This window comes from Esox lucius, chromosome 13 (genome assembly GCF_011004845.1).
Source record: "Esox lucius isolate fEsoLuc1 chromosome 13, fEsoLuc1.pri, whole genome shotgun sequence".
NCBI lineage: Eukaryota > Metazoa > Chordata > Actinopteri > Esociformes > Esocidae > Esox > Esox lucius.
In genome coordinates, this window is record NC_047581.1 from 38,448,977 (window position 1) to 38,469,257 (window position 20,281).

The 20,281-nt window shown below is 42.6% G+C and overlaps 1 protein-coding gene across 13 annotated transcripts in view; it reads right to left on the reverse strand.

Moving 5' to 3' along the window:
- ypel1 (yippee-like 1) overlaps window positions 1–18,771 on the reverse strand; it is a 32,469-nt gene extending 13,698 nt beyond the window's left edge. For 2 of the 13 annotated variants that reach the window (XR_004576685.1, XR_004576686.1), the window contains exons 1-5: window positions 16,245–16,451; window positions 13,708–14,019; window positions 9,773–9,816; window positions 9,555–9,663; window positions 8,032–8,898 (exon numbers count right to left, since the gene is read on the reverse strand). Coding sequence is in view for 4 of the 13 variants with exons in the window: in XM_034296396.1 (XP_034152287.1) it covers window positions 8,809–8,898; window positions 9,555–9,663; window positions 9,773–9,816; window positions 13,708–13,824 (360 nt within the window). In the remaining 9 variants the exon portion in view is untranslated. Of the gene's footprint in view, window positions 1–2,995; window positions 3,972–6,432; window positions 8,899–9,554; window positions 9,664–9,772; window positions 9,817–13,707; window positions 14,020–16,244; window positions 16,452–17,902 lie in introns of those variants that run through there. The other 11 variants (XR_004576689.1, XR_004576687.1, XR_004576690.1 and 8 more) reach the window with 11 other exon arrangements.
- Between the last annotated feature and the right edge of the window lie 1,510 nt (window positions 18,772–20,281).

Here is a 20,281-nt window from a genome sequence, read left to right on the forward strand (position 1 = left end):
TCCTCTCTAGGTTTCCTCCTAAAATTCGGCCTTCTTAGGGAGTTTTTCCTAGCCACTGAAATCCAACACTACTGTTGTTTGCTCCTTGGGGTTTAAGGCTGGGTGTCTCTGTAAAGCACTTTGTGACAACTGCTTTGTAAAAAGGGCTTTATAAATACATTTGATTGATTGATTGAACCTATAAAAGCACAATTAAAATAAATAAATAATAAAGTATACCAAATAAATATTTACAGTTTTACAGAGAATAAACATAAATATATAACAAACGATAATCAAACATTCTGAAAAACAATCTACATTCTGGGTGCCATTGTTTCTCTTTTGTAATGACAGCTCAGGACATTGTCAGCTGCCAGGTCTGTTGTTTCAATATTTTCAACCAAGAGAATGCAAATTTTCTCCTAAGCAGATATTTCCATAAAACTAGCAATAGATTCTTTACATTTCAAGAAATAGATATCTCTAATTGTCTTAATACTTAGAGCAGTGAAGGAGGAAATGCTGTTCAACTTCTCTTGAATCACAATGAATACAGAATCTCAAGACAAACACTCCACTTCTCTCTATTTGTTTCAATCCCTCCACTTCTCTCTGTCGCTTTCAATCCCTTCACCTTTGTCTGTGGCTCTATTCTATTCTCTCAGTTTCTTTGTCCCTTCCTCCAGTCAGTATGAAGGTGGGGACAACGTCCTTCCTCCAGTCAGTATGAAGGTGGGGACAACGTCCTTCCTCCAGTCAGTATGAAGGTGGGGACAACGTCCTTCCTCCAGTCAGTATGAAGGTGGGGACAACGTCCTTCCTCCAGTCAGTATGAAGGTGGGGACAACGTCCTTCCTCCAGTCAGTATGAAGGTGGGGACAACGTCCTTCCTCCAGTCAGTATGAAGGTGGGGACAACGTCCTTCCTCCAGTCAGTATGAATGTGGGGACAACGTCCTTCCTCCAGTCAGTGGTTAAGCTTTGACATGTGGATTGTGCTTTGGCTTCAGCTGGTTGGATTCCAACCGAAATATAAAAACAACCAAATTCTGTCTGGAAGACTTGCAGGCACAGAGTAATATAGGTTCCCATGGCAACAGGTCAGCGCGCGCGTACACGCGCGCACACACACAAGGAAGAAGGCAGACAATAAAATAAAATAATGAGACACCCACCACATGGCATCATCATTTAGCTGTGTGTGTATTTCCAAGAAGACAGCTGAAGGATGGACTGCTTTAAGCCTGTTAGAATGTGAAAAATATGGATGAAGCAACTGAAGATGTCATCGGATTGCTTTTATGTTTTTATTAATCTTCATAATCGCTGTGATCAAGAACATTGAAGTATTGATTGTGTTCACGGTTTTTTATATAAAATGTTCTAGAATATTGTCCAGGAAGTTCTACTGTATGATCTACCATTGATTACAACGACAGATCCTGCTTTCTGGAATCATGCTTGTTGTAAAGAATTTGGTGTTTTTCTTCACGCTATACTAGTATTGTTCCAAAGCGTTTGGTGTTTTTCTTCACGCTATACTAGTATTGTTCCAAAGCGTTTGGTGTTTTTCTTCACACTATACTAGTATTGTTCCAAAGCATTGCATCAGACTCTGGGACATAAGGTTGTGGTTGTTTTGGCTTGTGTCACTCCATTGCTCCCTATCTCTCTCCGCCCCCCCCCCCCCCCCCCCCCCACACACACACACAGTCCCTCGCCCTCTCTCTGCCCCCCATCTTTCACTCATCCATGTCACACCTTAGGCTGTGGCCAAGCAGTTGTCGCTAGGAGACCACATCTCTTACCAGAAAAAAGAGTGTCAGTAGAATGATCAGAATAACTTTGTCTGTGAGACCTCGTTAGCCTGCTACCTTCACAGGGTAACAGTGCGGACATCGTTAGCCTGCTACCTTCACAGGGTAACAGTGCGGACATCGTTAGCCTGCTACCTTCACAGGGTAAGAGTGCGGACATCGTTAGCCTGCTACCTTCACAGGGTAAGAGTGCGGACATCGTTAGCCTGCTACCTTCACAGGGTAACAGTGCGGACATCGTTAGCCTGCTACCTTCACAGGGTAACAGTGCGGACATCGTTAGCCTGCTACCTTCACAGGGAAACAGTGCAGACATCGTTAGCCTGCTTCCTTCACGGTGAAACAGTGTGTGTGTTCTCAATCTGAAATGATCTTCACTGAACTTCAGCGACACAGATCAAACAGAACCCTTAGGGTGTTTCCCAAAGGTAACCGTTCCCTGTAGTTCTTTTCTGCATGAGCATCCCTCTTATTAAAGCCAAACAGCCAGATAACCTATCTACCAGCCTATTATATTTAACCAGATAAGTTGATTATTTTTCTGCATGACCAATCTTTTTAAGCCAAACCCACCTCAGGTGTTAGTATACGAAAAGCTCTCTGTGAACGGACAATTGAATCGGTTTAGTCCACTGATGTTTAGCAACTCCAAGCGCTGATGTTTATGTCCCAATGAGAGCATGTTTTCTTGTGGCTGGTTGTCTAAATTGCTTGTGGCATGGAGGCAGTGTCCAACTGTAGTTTTAATGACCCCAGGATTCAAGCAACATCTGCAAATCTCCAACTTAGTTCCAGGGATTTAATTTTTTTAAGTATTTCCATCCTTTGACATGATACACCTGAACGAGCTGAGGGGCAACCATTTGTCTTCAGAATACACAAATATGTGACAGGAGTCCACCTGTGTACACTCAAGGTGTTTCACCTGATTTCATGTCACACCGCCATACTAACCTGTTATATCTATCATGGTGGTGAGTTAGTCGTCCTACAATGCTATCTTGATGGCTACCCAGGAAACCGCATGTCTAACAGTGACCTGTCAAACCTGCAGAACTGGTGTAATTCCTTTACACAAAACGGCTGATTAGACCAGCTCCAAGTGGCCGATAATAATGTATTCTAACCCACCGAACATTTAGGCCATAAATCTGCATAGGAACCCTTTTTGAATGTAGCACAGAGGACAGTCTGCAGTGGAATGCCATTTAAAGTTTATTGTGATATCAGATACTTTACAATACAGTGAATCACATAGGACATGTTTTACTAAGACAGAATGCAAAGCAACATAGTCAAGTAAAAAGAAAAAAGCATAGATAATCTTTTTTGCTTTGAATGAAAGAAAACAAAGAAGCAGGCACAACTTAATCTAGTCATTAGAAACATGCTTTAGACCTATTTTAACAGTCCCAAAAAAATAACTATTTTCCAACTTTACAATCTGTTCCCTGCTTAGCCCCCATGACGCCTAACAGCTTTCTGTGTCCATTACAGCACCTTATTCCCAGTGTAGTGCTCCACTCAGGGTGCCATCTGTGATAATACAGTATATCCAACAGAGCAAAGGTCAGAGGTCAGCGCCAGTGTCACCAAAACAACATTGAGAATAGGGTAAACAATCAGCGTCAGCAGCGTGTGTAATGTCTCAGTAATCATGTGTCCATCAGCCTTTCCAAGTGGTCCACACAAGTCCAGGAATACAGAGCAATTCTAGAACCCCCAACAGAATGATCCAGAACCTACCAAAGAAAGATTCCGAACCTTCTATACAACCACAGAGGCCTGACCTAACAGGCCCTGGACTGGATTTGGTTTTGTCTGAGCGGCTTAAAACTCCAGGAGTCAGACGCTTTAACAAAACAGCATCTGATCTAGAGTCTGTAGATCACCAGGTACGTAAAGTCTGGTAACAATGTAAATATTTTTGGTATAAAATGACGGTGACACTGACAGCTGTTAAACTGTGTGTTTGTTGGATTGAAAAGAAAGACAGGACTCTGGTTCTTGCAGGGATATGGAGGAATAAAGAAAGGGTCTTGGTCAACGCAGGCGATCCTTTTCTGTAGGTTTTGAGGGTGAATCCAGCTCACCTACACACCATACAGATAACAGATCTCAGAGGAGATCAGCCCTTCTTATTGAGCCAAACTCTGATCAGTGAAACCGGGTCCTAAACACACAATAATAATAATAATACTTTGAAATAATAAAGAAGTTTCTAAAGAAACTCTTTAGCTGGCCATCAAGCCCCAGACCACTGGGAGAAATAATCTAACGAGAGGAAAACATAATAACACCTAAAAATGCAACATAATGAGGAAAGGTTTACGATCACACAGACACAGTCCTGTGTGTACAGTCACACATCACGCACACACGCACATGTAAAGCCAGAGGTACAGTTAACCAAAGTGCTTCAAGTCGGGAAGGTAAAGTAACTAACCCAGTAGAAATATAAAAGCTTCAATATGTTACTTCATGTACAAAATAGTGTAACAGGGAATCTGCCTGTGGGTTGTACTGTTTTATATCTTCAAGCAGAAGATTATTCTGTCAGAAAGTAGATCACTAACTGCCTGCTTTGCATTGTGTTCGTCTTAGTCGATTAATACCGATTTATAACAGGTCCAGTGACCCAACGGATCTGGTAAGCGATTTAAGTAATCGCCTCGGATTCAAAAATACCCCTCCCACAATCCCCAATCCCATACCTGCTACAACACCCATTTGATACACAGTGGGGAGAACAAGTATTTTATACACAGTTGATTTGCAGGTTTTCCTACTTACAAAGCATGTAGAGGTCTTTTTATCATAGGTACACTTCAACTGTGAGAGACGGAATCTAAATAAAAATCCAGAAAATCACATTGTATGATTTTTAAATAATAATTTTCATTTTATTGCATGACATAGGTATTTGATCACCTACCAACCAGTAAGAATTCCGTCTCTCACAGACCTGTTTGTTTTTCTTTAAGAAGCCATCCTGTTCTCCACTTATTACCTGTATTAACTGCACCTGTTTGAACTTGTTACCTGTATAAAAGACACCTGTCCACACACTCAAGCAAACAGACTCCAACCTCTCCACAATGGCCAAGACCAGAGAGCTGTGTAAGGACCACCACCACCACCATCTTCTTCCGCTTCATCCGGGGCCGGGTCGTGGGGGCAGCAGTCTAAGCAGGGATGCCCAGACTTCCCTATCCCCAGACACTTCCTCTAGCTCTTCCGGGGGGACACCGAGGCGTTCCCAGGCCAGCCGGGAGACATAGTCCCTCCAGCGTGTCCTAGGTCTTCCCCGGAGTCTCCTCCCGGTGGGACGGGACCGGAACACCTTCCCAGGAAGGCGTTCTGGAGGCATCCGAAAAAGATGCCCAAGCCACCTCAGCTGACCCCTCTCGATGTGGAGGAGCAGCGGCTCTACTCTGAGCTCCTCCCGGGTGACCGAGCTTCTCACCCTATCTCTAAGGGATCGCCCGGCCACCCTGCGGAGAAAGCTTCATTTCTGTGTAAGGACATCAGGGATAAAATTGTAGACCTGCACAAGCCTGGGATGGGCTACAGGACAATAAGCAAGCAGCTTGGTGAGAAGGAAACAACTGTTGGCGCAATTATTAGAGAATGGAAGAAGATGACAGTCAATATCCCTCAGTCTGGGGCTCCATGCAAGATCTCACCTCGTAGGGCATCAATGATCACGAGGAAGGTGAGGGATCAGCTCAGAACTACACGGCAGGACCTGGTCAATGACCTGAAGAGAGCTGGGACCACAGTCTCAAAGAAAACAATTAGTAACACACTATGCAGTCATGGATTAAAATCCTGCAGCGCACGCAAGCTCCCCCTGCTCAAGCCAGCGCATGTCCAGGCCCGTCTGAAGTTTGCCAATGACCATCTGGATGATCCAGAGGAGGAATGGGAGAAGGTCATGTGGTCTGATGAGAAAAAAATAAACTCCACTTGCTGTGTTTGGAGGAAGAAGGATGAGTACAACCCCAAGAACACCATCCCAACCATGAAGCATGGAGGTGGAAACATCATTCTTTGGGGATGCTTTTCTGCAAAGGGGACAGGACGACTGCACCGTATTGAGGGGAGGATGGATGGGGCCATGTATCGCGAGATCTTGGCCAACAACCTCCTTCCCTCAGTAAGAGCACTGAAGATGGGTCGTGGCTGGGTCTTCCAGCATGACAACGACCCAAAACACACAGCCAGGGCAACTAAGGAGTGGCTCCGTAAGAAGCATCTCAAGGTCCTGGAGTGGCCTAGCCAGTCTCCAGACCTGAACCCAATAGAAAATCTTTGGAGAGAGCTGAAAGTCTGTATTGCCCAGCGACAGCCCCGAAACCTGAAGAATCTGGAGAAGGTCTGTATGGAGGAGTGGGACAAAATCCTTGCTGCAGTGTGTGCAAACCTGGTCAAGAACTACAGGAAACATATGATCTCTGTAATTGCAGACAAAGGTTTCTGTACCAAATATTAAGTTCTGCTTTTCTGATGTATCAAAAACTTGTCATGTAATAAAATGCAAATGAATTACTTAAAAATCATACAATGTGATTTTCTAGATTTTTGTTTTATATTCCGTCACTCACAGTTGAAAAGTACCTATGATAAAAATTACAGACTTCTACATGCTTTGTAAGTAGGAAAACCTGCAAAATCGGCAGTGTACCAAATACTTGTTCTCCCCACTGTACATCGAGGTCTGATTAGTAACCCCTAAACCCACATAATAAGACATATTTACTACTCTTAATGAACAACAAGCCATTGAGTTTTAACTCAAAAATATTATATATATATATATTTTAAATGTATGCATCAATAATCTATACTGCTAGATTTGGGGTTCTATGTGACTGAGTTGATTGAATTTTTCCGAGGGGGGGGGGGTTGTAATAGTTTAGTTATGCACTGCACAACACAGAAGAGGACTCTTTTTGAAGAGGCACAAGATTCATTCAGCTTAGAGGCAAACTAACAAGTTAGAGAAGAACATCAAAGGAAGCTACTGAAACAGCCGTTCATTCGCTCATTATCGTACAGCGTCAGGTTGAAAGATAAAGTGCAAAAGGAGCAGGTGGACCAAGGGAATAAAGGAGGGCAATGGATTGTATTTTTCTAGTAGCAGCAAAGGATTGCAATTAACACATTAAATAGTTTTCCTTGGAAAAGGTTATTGTTCATGCCTTTAAGCAGCAGAAGCAAAGTGACAACAACAATCTGTAGATTTAAAGTGAATCGAATGGAGGTAAAGACTTTCAAACCAGGACTAAGGATCAAGGAATGAACAAGGAGATGATCTAGCCAGCAACCACCTCAACATCATTCTAATGATATCATACAATCAGTCTCTTAATCATTTCAGAAAATGGTCTTTAAAGAGAGACATACAGACAGATGCACGAGCAGACAGACGGACGAGCAGACAGACGGATGCACGAGCAGACAAACTTTTGCCTCTAAACAATGAACCTAAGGCCTCTGCAGAGTGCAAACAAAGTAACTTCAAGTATGCAACAGCTGCATGAAGACATGTTACACAGACCATCAGAATGTCTCATACATACACTGTACCCATACATACAGGTTACACAGACCGTCAGAATGTCTCATACACACACTGTACCCATACATACAGGTTACACAGACCGTCAGAATGTCTCATACATACACTGTACCCATACATACAGGTTACACAGACCGTCAGAATGTCTCATACATACACTGTACCCATACATACAGGTTACACAGACCATCAGAATGTCTCATACATACACTGTACCCATACATAAACATCATCTAGTATATCTATAGGATGTGCATGGATTATAGTAGATATCCATACAAATGTGTCTAGCATATCTATGAATATAGTCTATAACTCATGTATCAGGTTTGTGAAGCTGTTACACTAGACAATGTTCTGTGGAGGAAGTGACTGACAGGCCTGTTCTAACCCATCTCCTCCTGACAGGCCTGTTCTAACCCCTCTCCTCCTGACAGGCCTGTTCTAACCCATCTCCTCCTGACAGGCCTGTTCTAACCCATCTCCTCCTGACAGGCCTGTTCTAACCCATCTCCTCCTGACAGGCCTGTTCTAACCCATCTCCTCCTGACAGGCCTGTTCTAACCCATCTCCTCCTGACAGGCCTGTTCTAACCCATCTCCTCCTGACAGGTCTGTTCTAACCCATAGAGCAGTGGGATGTGACCTACCACCAGCCGGCACCACCACCACTGCAGTGTCTGTGGAGATACGGACCTCTCCTCAGCAGACACCCACCATCACACTACATCGAAAACATAGACAGAAAAACGCAATCAGTGAAACACAAGTATTAACAAATGTGGTTACAACCCACACCCACGAACCCCTCCCACGTTAAAAAGAAAACCGCTACATCAACCTAGTGGGGTTATTTAACCCCCTCCCCGAACGGAGATCGTAAAAGCATGCTGGTCTGTGCTGGGGGGCTGAGAGGTCATCCCACCCAGACAGAAGAAATGCTAACCAGTAACATCATTGTTCTTTTAACCAGTAAAACCCACAGCAGAACAACACACAAGAAAGAAGAGTCCACTTCCTCTTCCCCATCTTCATCCTGTTGACTGGCTTAGGGGGACGATGAGGAAAACAGAGAATCAGAAAATCGCATCTCTCTACAAAGCTGTAGTGGCCTTGTGACCAAGTGACAACATCACTGAGAGGGAGGGGCCTGGAAGAGGAACAAAGTCAAGTTTAGCTATATATCACTGGCTGGTGAAGAGTTCACAGGGTCTTCACTGAAGGTCCCACTGCTCTGATCTGTTCCTCTCACAAAATCATGGTTCACAGCCAGAAGTGATGTGTGTGTGTGTGTTTGAAAGTGTGCAGCACGGTGTGTGGTTGATGGTGATTGGTTATCGCTCTGTAAAGTCTGATAGATCCAGAGCTCTGATAAGTCAGAGGTCTTTAAAGGGAAGTGATGACACCGGAAGTGATGTCAGAAGAAGTCACTCCCAGCCGTTGTCCTTGATCATGTGAGCCAGCTCGATGATGAACTTCCCCTCCTTGTACTTCTGACTGCTTTCAAACGCATGTTCCTGAAAGAAAAGAAGAGACACAATATACCATTAGCCAACAACCATCACATTAGACCCGAACCAACAGAAACATAAACACTTTTCCATCCAGTCCATTGCATTTGCATGAAACCCAGCATCAACAAGACAAATGGATTCTAATATCCCAGAGCTTTTTGTGCCACCATTTATCAAGGGACTGGTTTCCCCATTTGGCAGCAGTGAGTCAATAAGCAACCCAACAATATCACCATCATAGTGAAAAATACACACATTATAATGGATTCCAGCGAAGTACTGAAAACCGAGAATAGTTACTTTACAATCCTTCTATTAAATGTGATGTTTTTAAATGAAACCTACAGCCAGTTCTATCTCCATCCCCAACCAATCACATGCTCCATTCTAATCATGTGGAATCCTGCTATGTACTGGTCACACATTTGTTTATTTTCAAACAACTCTGCTTGCAATCTCATGGTGTTTTAGTCTTGTATTGTTGAACCTAGTACGCAACCCATAATCTTTGATTTGAACAGCATGCCGTCAATCAACACCTGTGTTTTCATAAGTGCTTGGAAAAGTGGGAATAATCACTTGAAGTCCAAAAACATGGATGAAATTCTTTAAGAGTGGAATTTCTCAACACAGAGACGACATGTAGCCATGTGACTTACGTATTTCCAGCCCAGTGTGGTTTTACAGTTCTCACAGTAGATGTCGGCGACAGCGTGTAAACCTGTCAAGAGGACCCGCTCCTCGGCTGGCCCACAGCCCACGTTCACACTGAAGCCAGACAGGACCCGTTAGTTGTCATATCGGACTTTGGGTCTTTAGAGATTGGCTCAATAAAGACATCTGATGAGTCATGGAACGTCAGGGTTTAAATACTTACACAGAGTTAAAGAGGTAGGCTCTTCCCTGGCTGCCTTGAAACGACTGAAACAGAACAAAAAGGGAAATGCACACGTTAGTTCTCAACAAAACAGCAGAGCAGCGCAGACTGACTGTCAGACGGTGTTGTGAACCACAAAGGGGATTCTTTCTACTGTTGAAGGTTCAGGATACTGAAGCTGAAATGCTTGTTCCTCAGCCCTTAGAGATTCCAACACACAAACTTGGTCAGGTGCCAGGAAAACACGTGTGATAAATGCAGACAGCTGGAGGTGAACAATAAGAATGCATTCAGTTTTGACGGAGTAGGTTTGGAGGCCAGGGTGAGATGGAATGCTACCAAACATTAGATAGACACTTCAGTTGAAGACCCAATACAAAGAAAAATCATAACCAAATAGTGAATAAGAGATCACAGCCTTGGAATTCGAAATGGACACCATCAAAATTACTTGTTGTCCTGAGAGAACAGATCTGGAAATAAATGTGTCCCAAGAGGTAGAGGAACATGTTCTAATGTATCTTCACAGATTACAAATTGAAAATTCACCAAACAGTGACAGTGAATACTCTGAAAGATCAGATTCCACTATTTTCTCCATGTTTTGTACAGTTAGTAACCAACTCAATAGGTACCAGTATGTGTCATCATAGCAAATGTCCTAATTTCATAGGGACAGACAGGGGTGAGCACCCACAGTGACACCATCTACAGGATGTCACATCAACGGCCCACTTGGCTTAAACTGGATACAGGACAGGACACCCCTCCCCCTCCCTCTCCCTCTCCCTCATGCAATTCAAAAGGGGAGTTATTGGCATGGGAACATTTATTTACATTGCCCAAGCAAGTGGAAAATATGTACAAAAGCGATAACAAATAAAAATATGCTATTTTAAGTACATATTATATAGAGTATGAAGCCATTTTAAATGTCATGTAGTGTTGCACCAATGTGCAAAAAGGTAAAGTATTAATGAAATAAGAAAATAAACAGACATTAATATTAGTTATGTTCACAATGTTGTTTGTGCTCCACTCATTGCCCTATATTTACAGGTCAGAGATCTTACTGCTGTGATTGCACACTGCAGACTTTTGTTTAACATATAGAGGAGTATTGATTTGATTTCAAACTCTTTACAGGCCTTTAATGTGGTCATACATGAGATTAGAAAGTGCAGCTCGGTTTCCACTTCATTTTGTGGCAGTGCGCACATAGCCTGTATTCTCTAGAGAGCCAGGTCTGCCTATCAGGGCCTATCTTGATAGCAAAGCCATGCATGCGGAGTCTGTATTTAGTCAAGGCTTTTCTCTGTTTCTGACTCCATATTCTCTCCTTACACATACATAGTCTATTTTGGGGTGCAGTGGGAGGGAAAGGGGCAGGTTATTTGAGGGCAGAGCCATGTTCTACACAGACCAGGTCAACCTGCTAGGCAAGCAGCACATAGAAGGCTAATCAGCTCTGTTGCTCTCAGCATATATAGGTATACAGAGATAAAGTCCACTCAATTCAGACATTGGTTATGTTCTAATTACGTGTTTACGCTTTGTAATATATCATCCTCTAAAACAAGCCATCTAGGAACCCCGTTCAGTTAATCACTCGGTCCAACACGCTAACGGCATCGTGAAGGTAGTCTTCCATCCAACACGCTAACGGCATCGTGAAGGTAGTCTTCCATCCAACACGCTAACGGCATCGTGAAGGTAGTCTTCCATCCAACACGCTAACGGCATCGTGAAGGTAGTCTTCCATCCAACACGCTAACGGCATCGTGAAGGTAGTCTTCCATCCAACACGCTAACGGCATCGGGAAGGTAGTCTTCCATCCAACATGCTAACGGCATCGTGAAGGTAGTCTTCCATCCAACACGCTAACGGCATCGTGAAGGTAGTCTTCCATCCAACACGCTAACGGTATCATGAAGGTAGTCTTCCATCCAACACGCTAACGGCATCGTGAAGGTAGTCTTCCATCCAACACGCTAACGGCATCGTGAAGGTAGTCTTCCATCCAACACGCTAACGGCATCGTGAAGGTAGTCTTCCATCCAACACGCTAACGGCATTGGGAAGGTAGTCTTCCATCCAACATGCTAACGGCATCGTGAAGGTAGTCTTCCATCCAACACGCTAACGGCATCGTGAAGGTATTCTTCCATCCAACACGCTAACGGCATCGTGAAGGTAGTCTTCCATCCAACATGTTAACAGTATCTTGTATGTAGTCTTCCGTCCCACACGTTAATGGCATTGTATAGGTAGTCGTCCATCCAACACGTTAACAGTATCATGTAGGTAGTCTTCCATCCAACAAGGTCATGGTATCGTATAGGTAGTCTTCTGTCCAACACGCTAACGGTATCATGAAGGTGTGACCTCAAACATGGTGATTGCCCTGACTTCCTGGTTGATGAAAGAAAGCATGTCTCAATGTTCTTCAGAGCCACTAGTACATTTAGAAAGACAACACATCCATGTAATGTAGTTTAAATACACATACATGCCAGCAGCACACATACACCTTCAACCAAAGAGACTTGCATTGCAGGACAGTGCATGCACAGTATGTTTGTGCCACGACAATCCCAGTGGTCCTAACCTCAGTCACACCACTGGAATTCAGCACAGCCATTTATGACAACTTACTGCATGCTATTTCCCTGATTGAGCTGTTCTCCATTTGTTCTGGTTTCACAGCATTCCTCTCCCATTGTCAGCTTAGAATAACCATTTTCAAATAATGACTCACTTTGTTTCACTTTGTTGTAAGCTCCGGGAGATCCTGCCCTGTGCTTTATCTACACACACACATTGTTGAGTGAACATAAGTTTCAGTGATTACAAATAATTAATCTACATGCTTCGGTGGCAGTGTCTTATGGGGCTGTTTGCTGTAGTTCTGGTGACAGGTTTAGTGTCTTATGGGGCTGTATGTTGTAGTTCAAGTAACAGGTTTATTCCTCATCACTGGATAGCCCATCAGAAAGTAGTCTGACGGTCTTCAGAGTTGAGTAGAGCTAAGCATTATGCTCTTTTTGTCTACACAGCCCTCTGTCATATAATAACTATTAACATTCAGATTCACAGGCCACCAGACCTGGGCTCAGGGTTGGCTAACTCTATAGATTCTTGACATCTCGACTGAATTGGTTGACATCACCTCACATTGGACTGAGTAACAATGTACATTTATGACAGAGGAAGTCATTGTTTCGGAATTTTAGACAATTGCAGGGAGATGATTTCTCTGAGAAGTTTCTCTGTTTTCTGTAATTGTTTGGTTATCACATATTGTTTAATTACTTTGTAATGTGGTGGACTTGCAGCATTTATATGAATATACAATTGACTTATACTGTGTTACTTTTAGAATCTATATGAATGTGACGGAAGGTCAGGCTAAGTTGGTTTTCTATTGTGACCTACCCAGGTTGTTGCTGCAAATGAGGATCTGTTCTCAGTCAACTCACCTGGTAAAATAAAGAATAAATAAAAAAAATCCACTCATCACCCTGAAAATCATTAACAAGTAGAGCGCTAACAGTAAAGTACCAACAAGAACACTAAAAAGCATAAGAATTTAAAGTGGAGCACCAGCTTACAGTAGAGCCTTAACTATGTTAGCACCAATGGCAGAGTAATAGCTAACAGTAACCCCACCACCACACCAAAACAATCCTTCACAGTACTTCAGTAATGTCATACCAAATCAACAGGTGTGGTGCTGATCTGGTCTATGAGGAGGCTAACAGTTGTTGATAACATGGGTGGGATTCGGTGAACTATCACTCCTGGATCTCCGGCTAATCAGCTTAGCTTGTCTGCAGTGGTAACTGGACCTTAGTAAACAACTTCAATGATTCTGATCTTTAATAACAAAATAAAGTATGACTTTTAAACGTTGTATGTATTGTTGTACGTGTACCTTGGAAATGAGTTCATCGTGGTTGGCCAGGTGTGCCCTGCAGTGGATGCAGCTGTAAGTGCGATGGCAAGAGGGCAGGTAAGCCTGGAACGTCTTCGACTTGGTCATCTTCACCATGTCACATGGGCGTGGCTCTAGGCTGTGAGTGGCTGCTGTGTCGGGGGCCGCGACGTCCGGGCTAGCGGCGGACGAGGAGCAGCTCTGCTGGATTTGCTGACAGAAGAAGCACTGGAAGATGCAAGCAAAAGCCGTCGTTGTTGAGGAGTGGGTGTGTGGCGGCCGGCTCCACACAGCAACCACGAGAAACTACACCTGGAGGAAGAACAACGTCACTTTAATCTCCACTACACACACGTTTGATGGAAATGTGAAAATACGCAAAGCTAGTTGATAAACTAGTGAATGATCAGTTGGAACCATGATCCGATCACTTAGGGCAGAAGGTACCCTAAAGGTCAGAGGTGTAGGTATTCAAAACAGGACTGAGCCCATATGTCTACAGTGCATTTCAGAGCAAATAACAAGCCATGAAGTCCAAGGAATTCTCTGTAGCCCTAAATAAAATGTTGTAAAATTGCAAAAATCACTCAGTTCCCAGGAGAAGATAAAACTGGAGACAGACAGACTAAGACAGATCTTAGTTTGCATAAAAATTTCCATAGAGGGAAATGATTGAGGAAATGATTGTTAATCAAAGGAAAATTTTGCAAAATATGCATGTGCACTGCACAAAAACTTGATACAGTTCCGACACGATTCTCTTCATACTTGCAAAATTCTAGCGGGCCTCAATCGAAAATGTGGCGCATGCTACCTCGGAAGTTGGTGTCTCGAGCTATCGATTCTTGTTTACACAACAAAATAATCTAGCGTTTTGTGTCTTACTCGTCTCGGGAAATGTTGCAGTGTAAACAAGCCCTAAGTAACTGGGCAAGAAGGGACTTGATTGGGGAGGTGACCAAGAACCCAATATCCAGTCTAAAATAATTTCATAGTTTCTCTTTAGAGATGAGAACGGGAAGTTCACAACCAGTCAGCAGCGTGTATCAAAAACTCCCGCTAAAAAAGCGTGTATATCGAACAATCAGCTGCACAATAAGCTGTTGAGCATAACGAACAACTTTAGACAAAATCACGGGTTGTGCTTTTTAAAATCACGGATAAATTACACATAGGCCGAACACCAGTAGGCTAAAATGGTCTCCGACTCCGAACACCTAACCTATATTGACAGTAAATATTGTAAAAATATTACACTGACACCCCTAGGCCATACTGCCATATTTGAACTGCCATTCCAAATCTCCATCGAACTCAGTGGAGTGAAAAATATAGGCACCACAACTAAAACCCCACCATCAGCTGCGGAGTAAAACAAACACAAGGAGTGACTTTAATCATCTGCAAAACAATACTACTGGTTATTTTAGACCATTTGGGGTTGGTTTTGTGGCCACTTAAACCCATGGGACTAAATAAACACAACAGAGTTCTAAAACAGGCTCAAATGACTACTCAGTACAACTTGATTTTTTGCGTTGCGCCACTATTTTTAACTTAAATCAAATAAGACAATTTGCCACCATAACCTGTGTGCGTCGAGCGCAATTTGTGTGGGGGGAGGTGGGGTTAATCTGGAGCCCGAGTGACGACAACATATGCGGCTGCCTGGTTGATGAGATTATTGTATTTGGTTTCCTTGTCTGGCTGCGATATTCACTCTCCCTCTGAAATACCATGAAAGTCTGATTGTCTCCCAGCAGACCAACCAGCCAGCCAGCATGCCTTTCACGTGGCAGGAATCCCCAAACTGTTGCCTATTTCTGGGCATGTCCCTCAAATATTAGGCTATTTCTGTGGTCTGGATAGCCTATACAACAATATGGTAAATAAACGCGACATTTTATAAACTATCTTGCATGTAGGGACAATGGATTTAGCATTTTAATAGTTCAGACACCAACAAAACATGAAGCTGCAGTTGGTGTCAGCGTGAAAATCAAACAAAAAGAATGAAGAGCGGAGCAGAGCGCTCTAGCTGCTCTTCACAATAAAGGAAGGCAGCCCCGCGTGCGTGTTGCTAACCAATACAGGAAGAAGATAACCAAACAAAGGACAGCTACCGTTTACCCCGAAATTATCACAGCAAATCTAAGTCCACGGCTCATAGTATGGTTGCAATTAATTATAATTGAACATAGAATATTCTACGTCTATAACCGTGTTATAATGTGTGCAACAGGAGATAAGTTTCACGACTGCAATAACACAAAAATCCAAACAGATTTAAACAACAACGCGTTTGGTCATTTTGTTGAGGAGTTATTATAGTCAAACAGCATAACGTACGGACTTGTCATCATAGTCCACAATAATGATTAGTTGTGGTAGTCACATTCTGAATCCTAAACCCGAATCGTAGCCCACAAGACACTTCACATTTCAAACTGTACTTTTGCAAAAACGGTAGCACCACAAACATAAACCCACATTTAATCTCTTACATCAACAATGCCCGACACACACACATAACTCACCACCTGAATCGAATCTGTCGACAGCGAATGTTGACATAAATTGACTTGTGTGTTTCACGCTAAAGTTTTTCATATAATGAGACGGCTGTCCTCTTTCTATTGTGCTTGTGTAGTCTGGTGTTGTGGTTGTCATGTGCGCAGCAGCGACCACCAAGTTATAAAGTACATCTCCTTTCCTCCGTCAGTCTTTGTTGTTGCGCTTTGTGTTGGTCTGGCCTCGTTACTTTGGAATAAAAACGTCACTGGTGGGCCGTGCCCAAATTATACCTGACAGCTGCAGTGGCCAATCGTCCATCGACTGAAGAGAAACCCGGATGTATAAATAAATACAGGGGCCTCGGGTATATGATGTGATCAATAATCCACTGCATAAAAGAATAAATGCCTCAACATACGTACATACGTAAGGCTTTAGAAGACATAAACACGCCTTTATGGACATTTTGAACGCGCCTTAGATGGTCTGGCCGTAAGAACATTGTTTCCCTCCAATGAAATAATCGTATTAGCTTATTTATTTATGTCTACGTGAGTACACGTGACAAATTGCTATTAAACCAAAGAAATAGGACATTTCAATACGGGGCTAACCCTATTGAATGGAAAATACTCCTTAAAGTTGGACAAACTGGTGCCAATGTATTATTAAATCGATTGCTACAGTATCTGATTACTGAAATATTCAAATGTGTTAAAACAAGGCCGTTATTCTCTCTGGTCGAAGGTGGTTCTGCGCCACCTTAGAACATCTGGCGGCCTGGGCTGGGCTTATCTTATGAATTATAACGCAGTTGCTCGGTGATACGATGCCTAAAATAGCCATCACATTTATAACCAATGGACCAACCCTTATCTCTACAGCACGAATATGAAATTACATTTTCAGGTTTAAATTACAAGAAAAAATACTAGGCTACCCGCCAATTCCTTCTAGCTGTCTCTGGTCAAAATTGTTGATGAGGCTTCATGTCACAGAATTACTGACTAGACCAATAGAGCAGACAACACATTAATGAGCGTTATGCAACTGAGCGTTAGTCAACAGGCTGGTAAGCATTTGCACATTTTATATATATATTTCTTCATCGAATTAACGAACCGTTGCTCTTGCAACAACAACCAAGCGTCTGGTTTGTTTTGATAACCGCTTATGGTAACAGGGGAAAAAACATCAATGAACCTATAGGAGGGAAGAAGCGTTGAGCTGTGCTGATGATGTCATGTGTTTGTATTCTGCATCGGGTGGTTTTGTAATGCTCTGTGTGTCGTGCCACCTCGCATGTCGTTAGCCCACTGCAGGTTCAGATTGGACAGTAGGACGGTGCATGTATATACTGCCTGTGATTATCGTTTAGCTAGACCGTGAAATCAGATACAATCCGATTTATTTTAGTGTCACTGAGCATCATTCTACAGCCAGGAAGCATCAATGAGATATCAGTCACAGTGACCTTTGAAAGACTCTGGGGAGGCAAAAGTCTCTCCCAAGCATGTGGTTATAGCCTATTAACTAGGTTAAGAGAGATTATAACTCATGGCAATAGCGTGTGGACACAATGCCCAAGTTGATAACTCTCCAGAACAAAAAATAGCCTTAATCATTGACTGAATGTATCACTGAATTGGTCAAAAGGGAACCATAAAATAAAGATACTTACGCAAAAAAATATGATTCCCCTTTGAACGGAGGAGGCGGAGATAATTTCCCCGCAAGTTGGATCTCACTCACAACACAGATCCTGGCCCGTGCATGTTCTGCCACGGCCCGAACACGGCGACGTCACCAGACTCACTGTATTGGATTCATATTTTCATCTTGTCCAGCAGCACCCAACTGTCCAGGTCACAAACTCGCTAACAAATATGATTCAGGCCTAATCTATATCTTGATCTGGCAAAACGACTACGGTTGAACAACAAAAGCATAAGGTTTCGGATTCCACCACACAAATAAACTCCTTTCTACCTGTACATCCTATTAATAGGCTTATATGCGTTAGGGTCGGTTATTTTTCCTGTCTGCGCAAACCGTTGCAGATTGCGACGGAGTCTCAAGTGATTCATTCCATGCAAAACAAGACTAACACCGCAGGCAGAGGTAGTTAAAGGTGAGATGTAGCCTAATCTGGAGGCTGGTTCCTGCTATCCAGTTGGTAGACCGAGGAACAACAGGTACACAGTCCCACATTAAAAGCTGTGCGGCTTAATTAGCGGACTTGGTTTCTCTTGGTGACGTTAATTCCCACCTAGATAGGTCGCGGCCGACGTCAGCTGATCGGGAGGCTATCCCGTCCCTCCAGCAGCTTGCCCCAAATCTTGAACGGAATATAAACTTCGTGTCACTGTTTTGTCCTCGGCGAGGTTTAACTCAAGTATCGATCAAATAATAAATGCGTGCAGGATTCTTCAGTAATTCAACTATCGGTTGTTGCAATCGGATGTGTTGTTGTTGTTGTTGTTATGATAGCTTGCGTATTGTCCTATATCGTTGCATTCGGACTTGTGACGAAGAGGTTGAATAAAAAACATACATCGCCCTCCTCTATAACGAGTAAGGACCAATGAATGAACGGAAGAATCCTCCATCGACCAATCGCTTTATGAAGGCTGGTCTCAGTTGGAGGTCTGCAGAATAGGCCAATCCGCACAGACGGCCTTGGCTTGTTTTTGCTGATGCGCGCCGCCGAGAAAGACACGTGCCAATCCCCCAGTTTGTGCACATACAGACCGAGCCACTGAGGCAAGGTATTTCTGTGGTTGGAGCATAGAGATCTCTCAAAGTAGGTAGCCATTTTAGACAGGGAGATATCCAAACCAGTCTAATTTGAATGAATGAAAGCAATGAGGCATGTTTTTACTTTACTTAAGAAACGTAGATAACGTAGGAAGATTTCTGAAAGATTGCTGGTTCAACGATGCTAGCTAATGAGGTGAAACATATGTTGTGGTGCCCTTGAGAAAAGCGCTTAACCCTAACTGCTCATGTTAATCGTTCAGGAAAAGAGCATCTGCTGAATTAAATGTAGGCTATTCATGTAAATGATATAGGCCATACATGTAAATGATGTAGGCCATACATGTAAATGATATTGGCCATACATGTAAATGATATAGGCCATACATTTAATGATACAGGCCATACTTGTAAATTATATTTGCCATACCTGTAAATGATATAGTCCTATGAGACACTGTATGCATTTTTTTTAGAACGAATTACTGATCACATAATTTATAATTACAGTTTTTAATTTATAATTACATGTTTTCTGTAGAAATGATCTGTGAACAGCCTAGAAATGTGTTATAAGATACATGCTTGTTGCATTTACATCTTGTCTAAGTCCTATTATCTACTCAGTTTATGGTTGTGTCTTTTTGTGGTGGCAGTCTTAAAAAAGAAATTGTGATAAAGTTCTGGAAAATATGTACATATAGACATGGCTTTTAAACTATGGATCAATACAAGGGCTGATATGGAGTTTAAAATCGAGCAGTTGGCCATATATCTGGTCAAGTAAGCTATCCTATATATATATATGTCTACGCACAATATCCTCGGCAAAGTCTACAAAAAGCTTATTTTTGATGTTATTCCTTCAAAACTGTCTGGCTATTGAAGACAATATATATATATTTCAGTTGTTTTACACAATATGTTATCACAGCAAGTAAAACCGTGGTCGACCAATTCACTAACCAACATGGCCGACATTTATCCAATCCGAAGACAGCTCTTATCCATTCTAGCATTCAAATTCTATGGTTAGAGCGCATGAGCGCGCTCACGTAGACTATGGAAGAAACCTGGGTATGTAACGGTATAGAAGCATGAATAATTACGACAAGAATGTCAACAAGATTTCATGATCTACCGTGTTTTCCATGTGACGGCATGGAAAATATATATTGACCATTTTTATTTTAAATGATTGTCAACCTTATGATACTTTTTTAATAACAGGCAAGGCGAAAACTTTCACCCATAGAAAAAAATTATAAAGAATATATGCAACAACTTACGTAAATATTATTAG